Source organism: Plasmodium relictum (assembly GCF_900005765.1).
Source record: "Plasmodium relictum strain SGS1 genome assembly, chromosome: 14".
In the NCBI taxonomy this organism is placed as follows: Eukaryota; Apicomplexa; class Aconoidasida; order Haemosporida; family Plasmodiidae; genus Plasmodium; species Plasmodium relictum.
The window spans coordinates 669,564-686,713 of NC_041692.1; the positions used below are offsets into that span (position 1 = coordinate 669,564).

General features: G+C 18.8%; 6 protein-coding genes across 6 annotated transcripts; 4 read left to right on the top strand and 2 right to left on the bottom strand.

The window, feature by feature from the left end:
• Window positions 1–888: 888 nt before the first annotated feature.
• Window positions 889–2,787, top strand: PRELSG_1418000 (TBC domain protein, putative; the record flags this gene model as incomplete). Its single annotated transcript, XM_028679239.1, has 1 exon — window positions 889–2,787. The coding sequence occupies one exon, from the start codon at window positions 889–891 to the stop codon at window positions 2,785–2,787; it is 1,899 nt and encodes a 632-aa protein (XP_028534972.1).
• A 628-nt stretch (window positions 2,788–3,415) lies between these two features.
• On the bottom strand, window positions 3,416–5,467 carry PRELSG_1418100 (conserved Plasmodium protein, unknown function; the record flags this gene model as incomplete). Its single annotated transcript, XM_028679240.1, has 1 exon — window positions 3,416–5,467. One exon carries the CDS (start codon window positions 5,465–5,467, stop codon window positions 3,416–3,418), a length of 2,052 nt encoding a protein of 683 aa, XP_028534973.1.
• An 889-nt stretch (window positions 5,468–6,356) lies between these two features.
• Window positions 6,357–7,316, bottom strand: SPB (type I signal peptidase, putative; the record flags this gene model as incomplete). Its single annotated transcript, XM_028679241.1, has 1 exon — window positions 6,357–7,316. One exon carries the CDS (start codon window positions 7,314–7,316, stop codon window positions 6,357–6,359), a length of 960 nt encoding a protein of 319 aa, XP_028534974.1.
• Window positions 7,317–8,077: 761 nt separating this feature from the next.
• On the top strand, window positions 8,078–9,574 carry PRELSG_1418300 (SNARE protein, putative; the record flags this gene model as incomplete). The annotated part of the gene is made up of 6 exons (XM_028679242.1): window positions 8,078–8,119; window positions 8,390–8,504; window positions 8,757–9,020; window positions 9,100–9,155; window positions 9,259–9,321; window positions 9,488–9,574. The coding sequence occupies 6 exons, from the start codon at window positions 8,078–8,080 to the stop codon at window positions 9,572–9,574; spliced, it is 627 nt and encodes a 208-aa protein (XP_028534975.1).
• A 980-nt stretch (window positions 9,575–10,554) lies between these two features.
• RAB11a (ras-related protein Rab-11A, putative) lies at window positions 10,555–11,833 on the top strand (the record flags this gene model as incomplete). Its single annotated transcript, XM_028679243.1, has 5 exons — window positions 10,555–10,594; window positions 10,709–10,757; window positions 11,018–11,442; window positions 11,590–11,672; window positions 11,780–11,833. 5 exons carry the CDS (start codon window positions 10,555–10,557, stop codon window positions 11,831–11,833), a joined length of 651 nt encoding a protein of 216 aa, XP_028534976.1.
• A 1,187-nt stretch (window positions 11,834–13,020) lies between these two features.
• On the top strand, window positions 13,021–16,833 carry PRELSG_1418500 (conserved Plasmodium protein, unknown function; the record flags this gene model as incomplete). Its single annotated transcript, XM_028679244.1, has 1 exon — window positions 13,021–16,833. One exon carries the CDS (start codon window positions 13,021–13,023, stop codon window positions 16,831–16,833), a length of 3,813 nt encoding a protein of 1,270 aa, XP_028534977.1.
• Between the last annotated feature and the right edge of the window lie 317 nt (window positions 16,834–17,150).

A 17,150-nucleotide genomic window follows, 5' to 3' on the forward strand; every position in this document is an offset into this window, starting at 1 on the left:
TACTTTTATTATAATGATATTTATTATAAATACATATATAAATTATTTTAGGTATTTACAATTTTTTTTATTTTTTTCAAATACATGTCCATATATATAAAGAACATTTTTACAATATTAGCATTCCAGGAAGAAATTTATCCATACAAATATTTTTTCTTTAAAAATTTTTTTTATATATATTATATGAATATTCTCTCATAAATTACTTATTACTCGTAATATTTTTTTTTATTCTTGTTCTTTTTAAAGATTTCTTTTTATTTAATTTTTTATTTTTTTTATTTCTTTTATATTCATTAATACATATTTACTTAGAACTCCATTAATGTTTTTAAAAAAAAAACATTTTTACTATCAAAAAATAAATTACTCTTTTTTTTTTTTATTAAAATTTGAGTAAACATGTAAATAATATGTGTAATCATTGAATTGATGTATCCATATAAAATGTATAAACGATATTTTGAGATTAAAATGTTATCTACGATGAAAAAATATTCTTTATCGTTGTAAGAATATTAAAAAATTTGATTGGATATTTACTGTAATATATAAAATATATTTTTTCAAAATATTATACAATTATATTAATAATTTTCTTTTTCTTTGTTTTCTTATACTTTTATTATTTTGATAAGCCAACATCAATTTTTTAAATTATTTTTTTATTGTAATTTTTTTATTTTGATATCTATAACTCCTTTTGTTTTTATATGTCTTTAAAAAAAAATAAAAGTATTGCCATATGATGACTTGTTAAAAAATTGTACTACATCTAGTTATGAGATTATAATAAAATATATAGTATAATACAATTCTATATATACTATTAAAAAACATATAAATTTTCTATATTTTAAATGGATAAAATAAACTATTATAAAAATGGAATATAAATTGGAATTATTAAGTTATTTACTTATTTTAAAGAAAAAGAATGAAAGAATAGCTAAATTTGATGAGCAAATAAAAATATGTATTAATACATTTGAAAAAACAGTCATTGATGAAAAAGAATTGGCATACTTATTTGAAAGAAATATATTAGACATTAATTCAAGTATTCGTTCAATATGCTGGAAATTAGCATTAAAGCATCTTAGTTTAAATACTAAGAAATGGAATCAGGAGCTAACTGAAAAAAAAAAATTATATGAAGAATATATAAAATATTTTGTAATAAATCCATTAATACCAAATAATAGTATAGGAGAAGAAGGTATTCAAGATAAGAGAAATAAATTGAAAGAAGAAATAAATTTCAAATTAAAAAACGAAGAAGAAAAATATTCCTCTTTTAATTTAAATGAAGAATCAGATACAAATTGGATGAATTCAGAATTATTTAGTCAAATTAATAAAGACACCTTTAGAACTAGACCTGAATTATCCTTTTTTAATATAAATCCAGAACATACAATTAACAATAATATAAATATTCTGAATAGTTTAATTAACATAGAAGATTTTGAGGAAGAAAATGAAGAAATTCCATTTTTAGTTAATATAAGTAGCACAGATAATCTAAATAATAATGAAAGCGCACAATTTTATAATAAAAATACAATGGAACAAAGTAGCATTTATAAAAATGATTATAATGAAAAAGTTGAGAAGCATATAAAGAATGTTTCTATGAATGATAAAAAAAAAAAAGGAAAAAAAAAGAATATGAAAGAAGAGAATGAGATTAATATAATAAAAGAAGATTCTTATTCGGAAAATAATTATAATAATATAAATTGGTATAATTCAAATATCAATAATATAGTAAAAGATGAAGATAATATGTATCTTGAGAAAAAACATGATGTTGGATACTCAGAAAAAATCTCGCAAAATTTGAATATAGAAATAAATAAAGCAACAAATTCTACTTCTTTTAAAAATGAAAAAAATAGATATTCTACTGACGGCTGTGACATATTAAAGCCAAAGAGACACTATGATTTATTGTGTCGTATATTATTTATATACGCTCAAATTCATCCATATGTAAAATATGTTCAAGGTATGAATGAAATTTTAGCTCCTTTATATTTTATTATTTTTAATGATCCATTATGTAACTGCCCTTTACAAGGAGAAGCTGATACCTTTTTTTGTTTTATTGAATTAATGCAAAAGCAAAAAGATGTTTTTTGTGAAGGGTTAGATAACACAGACAATGGTATAAATGGAAAATTAAAGAAATTTTCTCTTTTGTTAAAAATAAAAGAATATGAAATATGGAAAAAATTATATATATTAAAAATAGAAACACAATATTATGCTTTAAAATGGATATTATTATTATTAACCCAAGAATTCGATATGGCTGATACCATTATTTTATATGATCATTTCATTATTAACAATAATGAAAATTTCATTTTATATATTTGTCTAGTTATATGTATGAAATTAAAAAATTCCTTATTATGTGGTAACTTTAGCGTTAATTTGAAACTTTTGCAAAATATACCTCCATTTGATCCATATGACATAATTTGTGAAGCTAAAGATTTAATGAATAACGATTTAAAAAAAAATATTAATATCACTGATATTTATAATCATTATGTTTATGAAAAAAGAAGAAAATATTCCCTAGAAAATATTAAAAATAATAATAAAGAAGATATATGTGAATATTTATCTAAAGTAGATGAAAGTGATGAAAGCAAGAAATCAAGTTTATTTAACAACTTACGAAATAAACCTATTGTTCAAAATATTAAAAATTATATTAGTAATAAAATAGATTTAAAAAAAAAGTCTAATGAAAATATTGATTTTAACTAATAATAATTGTAATTTTTTTTAAATTAAATATGAATATATACAAAAAAATTCAGTAAAAGTAAAATAAAAAACATCATATTAGATATATAATATGTAAATATAAATGTGGTTTACATATTTATGTTAAATCATGAAATTTCCTTTCTAAATTTTTTGTAATAAAAATAAAAAAAAATAAATCAAAGGATTGATTTTCAATAATTTATTTATTTTATACACCTTTACCTTTTTCTTTTTTTTTTTTTTGTACAATTATTATATATATATATATTCATAAAAATTAATAAAAAAAATGAATCTTGATAATTTTTTTATTTTATTTTATTTTATTTTATTTTATTTTTTTTTTTTTTTTTTTGTAAATACGTTTTTAATATCTTCTAATTCAATATTTTTAATTTTTAGTTATAATTTTCCACTTTTTTACTTAATTATTCATAAAATAAAACAAAAAATAAACTTTAACCCACTCTTCTTTATTTGTATTATTTTTCAATAATATTATATATCACTTTATATAAACTATTAAAAATAAACATAAATGTAGTAGAAAAATAGAAAAAAAAAAAAATTATATGTGTTACATTTACATGTTTTATTTATTCATTCAATATTTTATTCATCTCATTCAGTTTATTTCAAAGCATCTTAATAATGTATCGTATAATTTTTTTTCCATTTTATTAATACAATTAATGTTTTCACTTGATATAATACATTTTTTAAAATAATTATATTTCTCAATTTTTATACTTTCATTTTTATATTCTGTTTTTTTATTTTTGAAAATAGAATTTACTTCACATAATTGATCATAACGTTTCTTATTCAAAATAAAATATTTATCAACATTTCTTAAAAAGTTATGTAACTGTTTTTCTATATTTAAATTAATATTTTTGCCACAGTTTTTCAAATGAAATCGAGCTGACAATATCCAATGATCACTAAATTCTTTATTTTTTTTTTGAGTTAATATGTCTACGCCGTAATTGAATACATCTTGAAATTTAATTAAAATTCCATTTTTATTAATTAATTTAGTAAAATTTTCTAAATTATAATTACTTATTGATTTATTTAAATTGCTTAATTTTTCATTTACTATATCTATGGGATTATATAAATAAATTAATTCGTCAATATCTTCTTTTTTTAAAAAAAATGATTCTACTAAAAATATATTATCTGTTAATCCAAAGCAATAATTTAATCCACTAACTAAAGTGTTTTCTCTTTCAACTATATTGTATGTTTTTTGTAACTTGTAGTTGATATTCATATAAAAAAACATATCTTTTATTTTTCCATGATTATTTAGTGTTGTGAGTTTTTCATATAATTCTTTATTTTCATTTGCATCTATATTAAAACTACCAATAATGAACATTGAACTATTTTTAAAAATCATAATTGACATATTATTATCTTTGTTTTTAATGGTATTATCATTTCTGTTGTTATTGTTGATAGTGTCTCTTTCACTGCCACTACAATTTTCTTTTCTTCTATTATTTATTTTTTCTATTGCTTTATATTTATCTATATTATCATAAAATACATTATTTTCATAATTAGTTTCTTCTTTCCTTTTTAAAAACTTTTTGTTTTTATAAAACAAATAAAATATATATATTTTCCATAAAGTTTTCTTAATTAATGCAATTAAATCATTTAAATTACTTAATTTATTCTGAATACTGTATAAATCAAATTCACAATGCAAAAAATATAAATTATACTTCTCTTTATAGATTAATTTTATAATTTTTATAACTTTTCTTTTAAGTAAGATATCAGATGATAAGAACATAAAATCATAATATGATAAACGAAATAATTTCTTCGCCCAACAGATATATAATCCACCGTTTCCACTAAAGTAATTTTGAAATGTGTAAAAAATATCATTTAAAAAGTTAATTGATAGAGGAGCATTATCTAATAATATGGTATGTGTATATTTTAATTTATCATATAATATTCTTTGATATTTTCCATAAACTGATCTTAAAAATATTAAATCAAACTGAGAGCATAAAAATGCAATGTTTTTACATCTATTCTCATTATTTCTGCATTTCTCGTAAATCCCATATAAGTGAGGATTATATCGATAAACATCATTGTATAAATATGCATTTAAAGAAAATATACTTAAGCAATTGCCATATATTTTTATTTCTTTATTTTTTGGTTGATTTATGTTATCTTTTGATAGTATAATGGAACTCTCATCACTCATATAACTTAAATGAATACTTTCATTTATACTAGGATTACTCATATAATTTTCAGAAAAATGCTTACTATTATTTTCATAATTTTCATGAATTGATAATATATCACTTAAACAAAAATTATCTATTTCTTCATATGTATTATCACTAGATTCTCTTGAATCTGAAGAATTAGTTGACAAGTAAAATTCATTTGATGATAATAAATTTGATGATTGTTCATCACAATTATTTTGTAAAGATAATGTATCAGATCCTATGCTAAATTCGACACTTTTTTTATATATTTCATTACAATTTTCATTAATTTTATCTAATATATCTTCTAGATTCTCATAATCCCATTTTTGAAATGTAAAACTTTCTGATAAATTATCTTCCCTTTTATTATTAGAATCAACATAATTCTGCTTAGCATTAACCACTTTCTTTTTTTTCATTTATTTTATAAATTTCTGTGATTTACGATGCCTTTTTCTATATAATAAAAACTATAAATTCTTTTTTCTTTTTTCCTTTTATATTATTATTCCATAAATTTTCAATATTTTTTTTTTTTACCTTTCCCTGTTTTATAAATTATACATATTTCAACAATGCATAATTAGAAATAATTTTAAGCTTAATACAAGGGGGAGGGAAGCCTTAAATCTATGAATAAGTAAATCAATTTAAGCTCAAAATAACATAAAATTATGATTATTTATATTGAAAATTGCAGAAAATAATTTAATTATAATTAAATATTAATATTACACATTTAAAATACCATTAAAAAAAACATAAAAATGAAATAATAATTTAAATAGTAGACTAATTCATTTAAAACAACTCTCGTAAAATATATGCATGCAACATTACTTAAAATTATAAAGATTATTTTTTTTGCAATCCATATTTATTTCTCATTTTTATCTTTAAATATTTGGACTTATTTTGTCTTAAAAGCAATACCTAATATCTATTGATTCTTTAAAAAGCTTTTATTTATTTTTATTTTTATTTATTTTTTTTTATTTTACTATTTTTTAATTTTCTCATGAAAATTTAAACCTCAAACATTCAAACACAAAATAAAGAAACTTGCATTTCTATTAAATAATATGCATTCTTATAATAAACATGAGCTCTTATTCTAATAAATATTAAACTTTTTTAGTTTAAAATTATTTAATACATATATATATTTTGTGAAATTTTTATTTTTATTGAAAGCAATTCTTTTACTTCTTTTCTATTTTTTTTTCGTTTTATAATGTATATTTCGTAAAGCTTTTTCATTATAACTTTTTAAATATTTCTTTCACATGTAATCATTATTTATTCTTTCTAATCTGATAAATATAAAAAGCGGGATGATTCAATTTGATAATTTTTTTTATTATTGATAAGAGAAAATTTTTTAAAGGGATCTAGTAAAAAAAATACTTTACCAATTATCAAATTTACATGCACACACCCATAATTTCTACTATCAAATGAATCATTTTTATTGTCTCCTTCTACCCATATGTTATTTTCAGGTATTTCAACAAAAGAATTAAAATTATCAACATAAATTTTATCCTTTTCTATTGCAATAATTCTTTTACATACTCTTTTATTGTTATCAACAGGAGAAATTAATAATACAATATCTCCTCTGCTATAAATATGCATATTTTTTTTTTTTTTTCCTTCCAAGTTTGCTATTTTTTCAGAAATTCTTTCTTTAAAACATATGAAATTATTAGGATGAAATAAAAATCGAATTATATTATTGAACTTGTGTAAGATGTATGTATAACTATCCATATATATTTTATGTAATTTATAAAAAAATCTTAACGCATCATCACAAATATAAAATAAAATTACTCCATTTTTATTTATTAAAGGATACATACTTGAACCACTTGTAAGAGTCATATCAAACAAATAATTATTTATTGTATATATAAATAAACTACATAGTATTATTTTTTTAGTAAAATTTAAAAGATGTCTGATTTTTACAAAATTAACATTAAAATTCTTTTTATTTATTAGACTTATTTTAAAATTATTACCCTTTCTTTTCCGTAATGGATATTTTCTTAATAGATTCACTCTATTTTCTAATTGTGATAAATTTTTATTTAATATTTTTTTTTTCAAATATATTTTATTAAGGAGCTTATATTTTCCCTTATTAAACCCATTATAAATTAAACACCTATAATTAACTTTATTCTTACAGAAAATTTTTTTTTTTAAAATATTTAAGAAGGATTTACTTTTAATGAAATAATCATATATATTAATATTCATGTTATAACTATATAAGAGAAATGTATGTGTACATATATATACATATAAGCATTCTCTTTTATTCTATTTATTTTTTTTTTGTCTGTTAAAAGCAAATATAAAGCACCATATGTTAATATTGAAGAAATGTAATTCTGAATTCTTTAAATCAATTTACAATTTAAAAAAATATTAAAAAATCATAAAAAATATATAATAAAATTAACTATTAAATATAATACATTAATTTTCATAAATTACATGAAAAATAAACAAACTAATAATCTAAATAACAAATGATTAAATACAAAAAAAAAAAAAAAAAAATAATAATAATAAAATAATACAAAATCAAATAATTTTCGTTAAAAAAAAATTTAAAAAATTAAGAAGCAATACGTTTCTTTTTTTTTTTTTTTTTGTTTTGTTCTTCTTTGATAAAGAATTTATACAAAATCTGTTTACTTATCTGACAGCATTTCTTTTTTTTATGTTTTATTAAACTTTAGTTATTTCAGGATTGTTTCCATCTTATAAATATTTATTTATTTAAAACAAAATATTAGCTTAAATATTCATTAAACTATTAATTGTAATTTTTTTTCTCTTTTTTGTTTATTGCTTTTTTATAAAAAATATTTTGGATTTTATAATATATTAATTTTGTTTTATTTTAATTTAATTTTTTTTTGGAATTTTCTTTTTTTTTTTATACCATTAAGTATTTGTATGCTCAAGCAAGTCTAAAGTATTTAATAATTAAAAAAGCTTTTTTTTTAAATATGAAAATGAGTCATAAAAAATCTACTTATTCTGAAAGAAAAGTTAATTTAGTGATACATATATAAATATAAAAATATTTTAAAATTTTATATAAATTTAAAAAATAGTTATTAATTTATCTTTCAATAAATATATATTTATTTATCTTTGAATCTATTTATTTTATTTTTTTTTATAGTTCATGTAACTTCTAGATATATTTTTGTTTTGAACTTTTTTATTTTCATTCCTTAAATGAAAATCTAATATATTTAAAAATGAAAAAAAATGTGTTTAATTTTAAATAATATACGCATTTTCTATTCTTATAGAAAATAAGTGAAATAGAGAAAAAATGTGAAGAAAGCTTAAATGAAATATTAAGATCAGCAAATGAGGCAAAAGAAATTTCAAAAAAGGCAGAAGAGGAGTTAGAGCATCAAACAGGTAAATGCATTATGAGAGACAAATTATGGAAAAACTAAAAATCTAGAAAACAAATATGTGAATTTATAAAGTTACTTTATTAAATTATAAATACATAAAGAAAAAGAAAAAAAAAGTATAAACACATACATAATAAAAAAACTATGTATATTAATGGATATATATATATATATATATATATATATATATATATATATATACATAATATTTCTTAAAATTTAAGAATTAATATATTTTAAAATTATTATTTAGAACAAATAAAACATATACATAAAGAAACTGATGATATTCAAGAAAATTTGAAACAAAGTCAATATCATTTACAAGGTATAAAATATTGGTGGAGAAATATAAATTCTTTTTTAGGATTTGAAACATATAAAAATAATGAAAATAAAAAAATAAATAACCAATTAAATGACAAAAATAGAAGTGTTAAACTTAATGATAATAATAAATATATGAATAATAATCAAATTTACAAAAATTCAATGAATATAGAGAAAACATCAAAAAGTAAAAGAATATAATAATATTTTACAAAAATTATTTTACATATATATGTCTACATATATAATTTTAATTTTTTTCTAAGGAAAAGAAACATTTGAGGAAAAATATGAAAACAATTTAAATACATTATCTGCAGTGGTTTTAATAATTTTTTTTTAATATATATAAATAATTTTGTTATTTTTTTTTTATTTTTAATGAATTATAAATTTGTTTTTTTTTTCTTAAATTTTATACGCAGTTAGATGAATTACATACTAGAGCTCTGGTTATGGGGAATACAATAAACGAACAAAACAAAATGGTAAAAAAAAAAAAAAAGAGTTTTAATTCTTCTATGAGCAAATTAAAATATTATTTTAAGGCTTTGTAATTTTAATTTCAAAAAATTCACACTATTTAATTTAATATCAGCATATGTACTTATATTTATTTTATTAATTTTTTCTTTTCCCTTTTTTAATTTATAGCTGAATGAAGTTAATGAAAAAATGGAATGTAACATAGAGAAAATTAAAGATCAACAAAAATTAATGAAAGAAATAATGAAAAAATAAAAGTTTTATGTTTACAGCTATAAAGAAGATAGAATATTTCATGAGCACATGTATATATATTTCTTTTAAATATTTTTCATTAAATTATTTATTTTTGAATTTTATTTTTTAAATTTATAAAGAAAAAAAAAATAAATAAATAATAAATTTAATTAAAAAAAAGTACAACTTAAATTATTTTTTTTTTTTTTTTTTTAGTATAAACACTTTTACATTTTAAAATAATTGTATTGTAATTTGTTTTATATTATTAAAAATGTAAAAAAAAAAAAAGTGTTGAATTGTAATTGTGTGCAGTTTATATTTAAAAGATGTGCTAAAGGGAAAAAAAAAAAAAAAATTCATTTCTATTTCACAACAAAAAGTGAATATTTATAGTTCATTACAATCCTTGAATCTTTAAAAAAAAAAAAAATTGTATATATATGTTTATTTATTTGCATACATATACATATGCGTATAATAAAAAATAAGATAAAATCGTTTGGAAAAATATAATATTAAAATTATATTAATTTATATACCTAAAAAGTATATATACAAATTAAATAAATGTATATATATAGTTTAAACACTTATATATATACTTTATAATTTTTACATTTTATTTTATTTTACATTCATATGAATATTACATTTTAATATTTTTATTAGGTTATTAATAAAGTAGAAAAAATGAAAAATTACAGTTTAAAAAAAAAAAAATAATAATAATAAAATGAAATAAAATAAATACATATATTTGTATAAGCTTAAAATTATAATTTTTACATATTTCGTTGTTCCTTTAACAATATTTATTATAAAAGCAACTACGTTAATTTAAAAAGTACTATCACTTTTTAAATAATAGAAAATCATATAAAATAGTATTATAAAAAATATTTCCTAAGGTTTCTGAGTCTTTTTTTTTTTTTTTACTTTAAATTATTATATATTACATAAGTATATTTCTCTATACTAAAAATAAAATAATTAAAATGGCAATGAAAGAGGATTATTATGATTATTTGTTTAAAAGTAAAATACACATATAATATCTATATATGTACTTATATATGAAAGTTTTTTTTTAAATTTCATTTAAAACATATAAATATATATAACTTTCTCTTTTTTTTTTTTTTTTATCAGTTGTTCTTATAGGAGATTCAGGAGTAGGTAAATCAAACTTATTATCTAGGTATACACAAAAAAAGGATATTAATATAATTTGTTTTAAATAAATGCAAATCATTAATTTTTAAAAAGAAGAAATTGTTTTAAAATGTTTATACAAAATAACTTATGAAAATTATAAAAAAAAAAAAGATTAATACAAAACATATTTAGAAAAAATGAAACTCTATAATTCTTAGAAGAAAAAATATTTCTATAAAAAGTGTATTTTTAAAAAGAAAAAACATATATATAATTTATTCTGTTACCTTTTTTCTTTTTCAGATTTACAAGAGATGAATTTAATTTAGAAAGTAAAAGTACCATAGGTGTAGAATTCGCTACGAAAAGTATTCAATTAAAAAATAATAAAATAATAAAGGCACAGATATGGGATACAGCTGGACAAGAAAGGTATCGAGCGATTACATCTGCTTATTATCGTGGGGCAGTAGGTGCATTATTAGTTTATGATATAACAAAAAAAAATTCTTTTGAAAATATTGAGAAATGGCTAAAAGAATTAAGAGACAATGCTGATAACAATATTGTTATTTTATTAGTTGGTAATAAAAGTGATTTAAAGCATTTACGTGTTATTAATGATAATGATGCTACTCAATATGCTAAAAAAGAAAAATTAGCTTTTATCGAAACTTCAGCTCTTGAATCCACCAACGTAGAACTAGCTTTTCACCAATTATTAAATGGTTAAAATATATATATTTTTTTTTTATGATATGATCGCAATTACTAATTACGAAATATTTTTAAAGTAGCATTTGTGAAACTTTAAAAAAAATTCATTTTGTGTTATTTATTTTCTTTTTTTATTCTTTTTCTTTTTATTTTTTTAGAAATTTACAATGTTAGACAAAAAAAGCAAACTACAAAAAATGAAGACAATTTATCTATACAACCTCGAGGAAAAAAAATAAACGTTCTAAGAAAAAAAAAAATTTACTAAAATAATTCATTTGCAAATCGATATATATATATAACAACACTTATTTTTATTTTCAATTTTTCTTGTTTTTTTTTTTATAGGTAGATGACGATAATGATCAAAATGATATAAAAAAAAAATCGAAATGTTGTTGATATCCTTACGAAATTTTTTTTTTTTAAATTCATTTAAAAAAATTATAGGCACCATTTTTTTTTTATATTTGTTATTGTGATAATTTTTTTATTATGAAATATTTTTCACTTAATTATTTCATTTAGTTAAAAGGTATTATTAATTTTAATATTTTAATATTTTTTTTTTTTATTTAAAATTGTTCTATCATATTTTGTTAACTTTTAGTAGAAAAAGGAATAACTAAATGTAAAAAAAAAAAATTTTAATTATGTATAGAAGTATAAAAATATATATATATACCGATTTCATTTGTTACATTTTTTTGTTTAAAACTCTCTTTCATACTTTTTCAAAAAAGAAAATTAAAATATTTAGCGAAGAAATAATGAAAAAATAAATCCCAAGGTTATTTTAATTCATTTTTTTTATTTTTTCAATCAACTAAATTTTAAATGATAAATAATTACTTGTCTAATTTGATTTTTATTTATTTATTTGATTTTTTATTTTTTTTATTTTTTTTTTTGGGGAGGGTAATTTATATTTTAATAATTATTTCAATATTTTAAAAAAGGTACACATCAAAATTTATTCTCTATTAAAAAAATATATTACACACTTTTGCATATTTTATTATGTTTTATTTTATTGCATATGTATAAATTTATTTTTGTATTCACTTTTAATTTAAAAAAAAAAAAAAAAAAGATTGCTATACTTTTTTGCAACTTTATTTTAAATTTGTCATAAAATTTAAGCTTTGATGAAAAGTTGTGAAATATTTTTACCACTATATATTTTTTTTAATTTTAGGTTATTTGTATTTTTTTTTTTTTTAAATCAATAAAAAATTCATTAAATATATTTCAACTCTCAATAAAATGTGTATCACATAAAATTCAAAGTGTTTTTTTTGTTTTGTATTATTTATTTTTTTTTCGTAAGTTTATTATGAAAATTAAATTGTTATAAATAGCTAAAAATGCATAAAAAATATATACAATTGAGAATATTAAAAAGTATGTATGCTTAAATTTCTATTTTGATAAATCAAGAATGTTCAAAAAAAAAAAATAAAAAAAAAAATAAATAAAATAATAAACAAATGTATATGTATATATAATAAAGTAAAATAAAGTAGTTCACACCATAATACGTATTAATAGTCTGATTTTTGTTTTGTTAAAAGAAATAAAAAAAAGAAATGGAAGAAAGAAATGTTCTTGAATATGCTGAAGTAATAATAGACAGACAAAGAGATAAGATTAATGAATTAGAAAAACAACTATTAGAACTAAAAAATAGTAATGAAGAATTACAAAAAAATAATATGAAAAATGTTGAGGAAAATAAATCATTAAGAATAGAATTAAATAGAAAAAATGATAATGACATGGTCTTAAGTATGCATATAAATAAGGAAAATGAATTTCTTGAAAAAATTAAATTATTGGAAAATCAATTGCTTAAAAGGGATACACTTTTAGAAGAATTAAACAATTTATTAAAAAAGAGAAAATACGAATATCAAATATTGTTGCAGGAAAAAGACAATCTTAAAAATACCATTAATATATTAAGAAATGATATATGTGAGAACAGAAAAAATCAGAAATTAAAAGAACAAGAATTTTTATATAATGAGAAGCAAAATGATAATTTTTTAAATTTATATAAGAATAATAATGAAGAATTAAACATAACAAAAAGATGCTTAATACAAATAGAAAGTGAACTACACATGTATAAAAAGCAAAATGAGCATCAAAAAAATGAAATTCAAAGGTTATATAAAATAATCAGCTGTATGAATAAAGAAAAGACATTGATTCCTCCTATCGTGTTAACTTTACAAAATGATTTTCAAAAAAAGAAAATAAAAAATGAATATACAGAAATTAAAACCATTCAAGAACCATATACTAGTAAAGTTAAAGAAAAAAAACTAATAGAATCAGAGGTAATTAATAATGGTAAGAATCTATATGGGAAGTCAGAATATGATGAAAATTTGTTAAAATTAAACTTAATGCAATCACAAGAGCAAAAAAAGTTATTTAACAAAATACTAGAGACTTTAACTAACATGCAAGATAAAAAAATTAGCAATAATGAATTTGATTTCTTTTTTTCATGCTTAGTTTTACATTATTATAAAAAATCATCATCATCTAAATTGATTTCTAGAAGGGATAATTCGTTAGATGATTCAAACAGTCCAACATATGAATCAACAGGAGATGGTGATTATTATTCTAGCAACCTTTCCTATAATACATTAGAAAAAGATACTTTTAACAAAAAAAAGAAAAAAAAAAAAAGGGAGAAAAACGTTGTAAGTAGTGGTTTATCAACAGAATTAGATAAAAATGGTAAAAAAGCAAAAAAAAACTATAATGAAAATAGTATATACAGTATAACAGAAACAGAAGATGATGATAGCAGTACTGATTATTCTACTGATACTAAAACAAGTAATAACAGTAATTCTATCTATTCTTCAAGAAATCATATGAAGAATACAGATATTTCTCATTTAAAGAGAAAAGGTAAATATAAAAAGGAAAGAAATACTCTGCTAAATTTTGCAAATTATAAGGAAAGATTTATAGGTATTACGAGTCAGCATATCTATATATATAACAAAAGGAAAGATGAAGAACCAATGCATATCATAAGATTACAAAACCTTAGGAATATTAAAATGTTATTTAATAATAAAATATACGTAATAGAACATATTTCCTATGGAAATGTTGTAGAAAAGCATTATATTTTAATAAAAGACGATGATAAATCATTGAGAATGTTTTATGCTCTACAATATGCAGGATTTATTAAACAAGACCTGGAAAAGTTGCAAAAAGAGAAGGGAGATAAAAAAAATAAGATGTTTACTTCAACTAAAAATTATTATGATAATAAAAATGAAAATTTAAATGAAGAAATAGAAAGAAATACTTATCTTAGTAAATTGAACTCAGCTATATCAGAAATAAAAGTAGATATTTTTACACCCAATGGAATAGATAAAAATGGTAATAACATACCTTATTTATCTAGTAATGTATTATTAAAAGGAGATCTTAAAAGTAATAATTTAATATTTATAAACTTAACAGATGAAAAATATTGCATTAATTGTGAAGATTACAATATGAAATATAAGAATGACAAATTTATTCTCAATTTTAATAACTCTAAAGATCAACACATCATAATACCAAAAAGTAAAGAATGCACAGATTTTTTATTGAAAATCCTACATAAAATGAACTGGAATAAACATTTTGAGGAAGATAAATCTAATAAAGACGTAGATATAGATGATGTTTCAAATTATCACAAAGCATCTTCACACATCTCTAGTAGCTATACAGAGAGAAAATATAATGATGAGGATAGAGAAAAATCATTTGAAACAGAAAAAGAAATAGAAAGAGAAAAGGAAAGAGACAGGGAAAAAGAAAAAGAAGGAGAAAGAGAAAAAGAAAGAGAAAGAGAAAGAGAAAGAGAAAGAGAAAGAGAAAGAGAAAGAGAAAAAGAAAAAGAAAAAGAAATAGAAATAGAGAAATTAAAGGAAAATGAAAAGAAAAAAGATGATGCATCATCAAATTCTTCTAATTCAGATAAAAATGAAGATACCTTTTTTATAAAAGATAATACTCTATATATATCAAAGGACGGATATCCTTTTAAAAAAAATTTAATGAGTTTTAATGACGAAAATGCTATTAAATTTATCAATGAAAATTTAGCAATATTAAGAGATGATAATCTTCAAGAATTAACCATTATAAAGAATCAAAAAAAAAGAGATGAAGAAACTTATATTTTTCATTATCCTAAGAAAGAAAAATATGACCATTTAGTGGATGAATTATGTAAGAATAATTTTAATATAATAAATAAATATTTGTATGAGAAAATTAAAAAAGAAGAAAAAGAGAAAGAAGAAGAGGGGAAAAAAAGTGAAAATTATAAGGATTTAGAAGATAGAAATGAAGCAGAAATAGATAAAAGAGAAAAATTAGATCTATATATGGAGAATAATCAAGCCGTTGTTATAGAAAAAGGATTATTGTTAATTTATAAAGATTATGGAAATGAAAATTCAGTTCCTATAATGAAATTTTTATCTGATTCTTGTGATGTTCATGCAAATGAAAGTAGTGGAGAAATTAGCATAAGAGATACATCAAATAATACTAATGAACGAATAGTTCTTGATTGCTTAAATAAAACTGAATTTAATAGATGGAAAACAGCTTTAGCCTTTGGTGGTTTTTTAAAGGAAACAAATATCAATAACTCTCTTATGAATTTAAAAAAGCATATTTTTTCTATAAATTTATTTGATAATTTTGATGTAAAAAACTTAGTAAAAGTTGAAGATAACTTCTTACATATATATCCAAATAGTAATTTTATTAAACCATTATTTTCCTTTGACAGAGAAAAAGTAGAATTAATAATGATACCCGAATTAAGAAAAATAAGAATTTATTTACAAAGAGATACACAATACGAGCAACGATATGATATAACAATTGCATTAGCTCGAGATTTTACAAACTTAAAGGAGGAAATAGAAAAAAAGGATTTTTATCCATTGAATAAGAAAAAAACACAAAAAATTAAAAAACCATTTGTGTTATGTAAGACCAATACTATTGCTGTACATAGAGACAAATATACATTAAAGCCAGAGCTAATATTAGAAAAAAAAAATTGCACTGTTAATATTGATAAAAATAATTTTACTATAACTTTTACAATCAAAAATAAATTAAGCACTACTCCTGAAGAAACAAAAAGTATTACTTTATCTAACTCAGTGAATTTTAATAAATGGATGATAACTTTAAAACTAGCATCATTTTTATCAATGCAGCATAATTTTGAGGATAATATTTCATTTCCTTCTATTTCTTTTGGTCATACTTGCCCTGAAGCAATAAGTCTATTAAAAAAAAAAAATTTGATATTAAATTATTTCAAAAAAAAAGATAAATAAATATATCAGCTTAGTATAAAAAAAAAAAAAAATAAAGAGAAATTATATTAAAAAAGTATATTAAAAAAAATTATATTCTTATTATTAAGATATGGTAATAAGTAAAAATATATAAAAAAGACAATAGACAGGTTCTTGTTATAGTTTAATTTTCATCAATGCTGTTATATTATGTGCATATCATTTTAAATTCTCATAATATGAAAAATAAAGAAGTTATAATATTTTTATTAATTTTGTAAATATATCAAATTAAATATTAATGTAAATGGATACATCAAATTTCTAATATATTTCAATGATGAAAAAAGATGTAT